The sequence below is a fragment of the Phyllobates terribilis genome, unplaced genomic scaffold (assembly GCF_046119375.1).
Source record: "Phyllobates terribilis strain yellow unplaced genomic scaffold, ASM4611937v1 Scaffold_11__3_contigs__length_659146591, whole genome shotgun sequence".
NCBI classification, from domain to species: Eukaryota; Metazoa; Chordata; class Amphibia; order Anura; family Dendrobatidae; genus Phyllobates; species Phyllobates terribilis.
The window spans coordinates 640,377,991-640,380,588 of NW_027362771.1; the positions used below are offsets into that span (position 1 = coordinate 640,377,991).

Below are 2,598 nucleotides of genomic sequence, written 5' to 3' on the forward strand. Positions count from 1 at the left end.
TATGCAGAGGGACTTCTGTACATCTCTGGTGCCAGGGTAGGGCAGCCGGTACCATTTCACCATCTGCAGCTACTGTTATACTCTTCGCTCACACTGTAGTTTTTATTAAAAAAAAATTCTTGAACATAACACATGTGCCGAAGGAAATCTATCAGCAGAATTTCACTTCTAAATATTTGTCGAATTTTTTGAAGACAAGTCCGGCAATTCCATTACATTGCTGTTCTATTCCTCCGATACTGAGAAAGCAGCGTAATGAATCCAGCCATCTTTATAACTTAGAAAAGATAAATCAGAAATAAAGGTTCATTTAATACACATCATTTTTAAAACTGTAGCTAAAAAATATATTTTATTATGATCTTCTACTGTTTACATTTTTTCTGTTACTTCTACTAATACTGCTACCAATATTAATACTAATAAAGAACAATATTAATGACATAATACTAAAAACATAATAAACTATTTAATAATAATATCATTAATTATTATTATTATTATTATTATTATTATTATTATTAATATTATGTATTACTATACTGTTTTGTATTATTTTTGGTAATTTTTACAGTATTAATAATTATATAATTATTAATATTATTATTTTTATTGTTTACTATTACTATACTGTTTTGTATTGTTTTTGGTAATTTTTACTGTATTGATAATTATATAATTATTAATATTATTATTTTTATTGTTTACTATTACTTTACTGTTTTGTATTATTTTTGGTAATTATTATTGTATTAATAATTATATAATTATAGTTATTATTATTTATTTTGTAGTATTTGTATTCATGTAGCATGCATTTTTAGCTATTTTCTTCTTTCTGCATTGTATTGTGTCTTATTTTGACTTTTTTATGTTTCAGTACAGTCTTTATAGAAAGATTGATGTAATATATATGAAGTGTAAAAATGACACCTCATTATGGATAGCTTTAATATTGTAGAGTTCAGATATTTCCCCTTTTTATGCTGATGGTTTTCAGTTTATTTCTAGATTATTACAATCCCTTTGTACCGCAGCATGTGTGAAGATAACCAGACCACAGTGACTGAGTTTGTTCTTCTTGGCTTCCCGAATACCCACAAGTTTAGAGCCTTCTTCTTTGTCCTCACCTTTCTTGTGTATATGCTCACATTTCTTGGAAATCTGGGCATCATTCTGTTGGTTTCCTCCAGCTATTGTCTCCACCGTCCAATGTACTTTTTCATCTCAAATCTGGCTCTGGCTGACCTAGTTATCACTACCAGTATTGTGTCAAACATGCTGGGCATCATTTGGTTGGATGGTCACACCATGTCCATCAATGGTTGTGTCTCACAGTTCTTCTTTGTGTTTGTTCCCACTTATGCTCAGTGTTGCCTTCTCATGGTGATGTCTTTTGACCGATACGTGGCCATTTGTTTCCCATTGCATTATTCTTCTATAATGAGTATAACTTTTTCTTTCCAATTGATTTTCGGCTCTTGGATAATCGGGGTTCTTCTTATTAAGGTTGAAGTCATCTTAATAAGTCAATTACATTTTTGTTCCTCCAACATCATCGACCATTTCTTTTGTGATTTTGCCCCTCTTCTTGCTCTCTCATCTTCAAAGGTCTATGTTCTGGCTTGGCTTGACATCTCCTTCAATATTTTTGTCATATTCTTGCCTTTTGTTTGCATCACGGTGTCATATATTTGCATTTTTGTTGTAATTTTAAAGATCTCCTCCTCAAAAGGAAGAAGAAAAACATTTTCTACATGTAGCTCTCATCTACTGGTGGTTTGCACTTACTATGGCTCTCTCATTGGTGTCTACATGTCTCCAACAAGGGCAAGTGCCTTCTATGAAAATAAGTTAAAATCTTTGCTCTTTGTCATGCTCACCCCATTTACCAATCCAATCATATACAGCATGAGAAGCAAAGAGATTATAGACACCATTAAAAACTTGTACAAGAGAAGGAAATCAAAGCACTGAGAGAAAAATATAGACTTATTAATTATTAGTCGAATCCATGGATCCATCACCACTGAGTCTCTGGATCAACTGTGCCGAAGGCTGGGTTAAGATTAGTTTAGGTATCTGATTAATGTATTTGGTGAAGTCCCCATCCCACCATCAGTATTTACCCCCCACTTGACCCATTGAAGCAGCCACATATAAAAGAGGTGACCAAGCATGCATATGGACTTCTCCACTGAAGTCTAAGGGCGTGGTGGCAAAAAGCCTATGCAGAGAATTTCTTTGACTTTAAAAGGGAGACTCCTATGCCTACATGGCCAATACTCAACTAGTTCGGATTGACGATCAATGGAAGGGGTCTACTACATTGGAATCTTTTGAAATGGTCCTCCATTCAAATTTTGGGGTCCTACATGACATACCTTGTAAGTGTAGGCCAAAGGATCATAAAAATCTACTAAAATAGTTATTTAATAAAAAATAAATCTTGAAAAAAGCATGAGTGGTATATAGAGGGAGGTATAATCAATTTGGACATGAAGTATAGTATAGGTGATGAAGGTCTACCAGACCGGGGAGGTCCCAAGTCACTTGCTGCTTAATCTGTCTTTGCTCTCTCTGTTATCCAGGCCTGTG

General features: G+C 33.6%; 1 protein-coding gene across 1 annotated transcript; it reads left to right on the forward strand.

The window, feature by feature from the left end:
- Positions 1-1,038: 1,038 nt before the first annotated feature.
- LOC141167605 (putative olfactory receptor 1F12P) lies at positions 1,039-1,977 on the forward strand. Its single transcript, XM_073654990.1, has one exon. The coding sequence runs from the start codon at positions 1,039-1,041 to the stop codon at positions 1,975-1,977; it is 939 nt and encodes a 312-aa protein (XP_073511091.1).
- The last annotated feature ends 621 nt before the right edge of the window (positions 1,978-2,598 follow it).

Excerpts from the sequence above, each read along its gene's own strand:
- LOC141167605 (XM_073654990.1), top strand. The coding sequence starts at position 1,039 with ATGTGTGAAGATAACCAGACCACAGTGACTGAGTTTGTTCTTCTTGGC.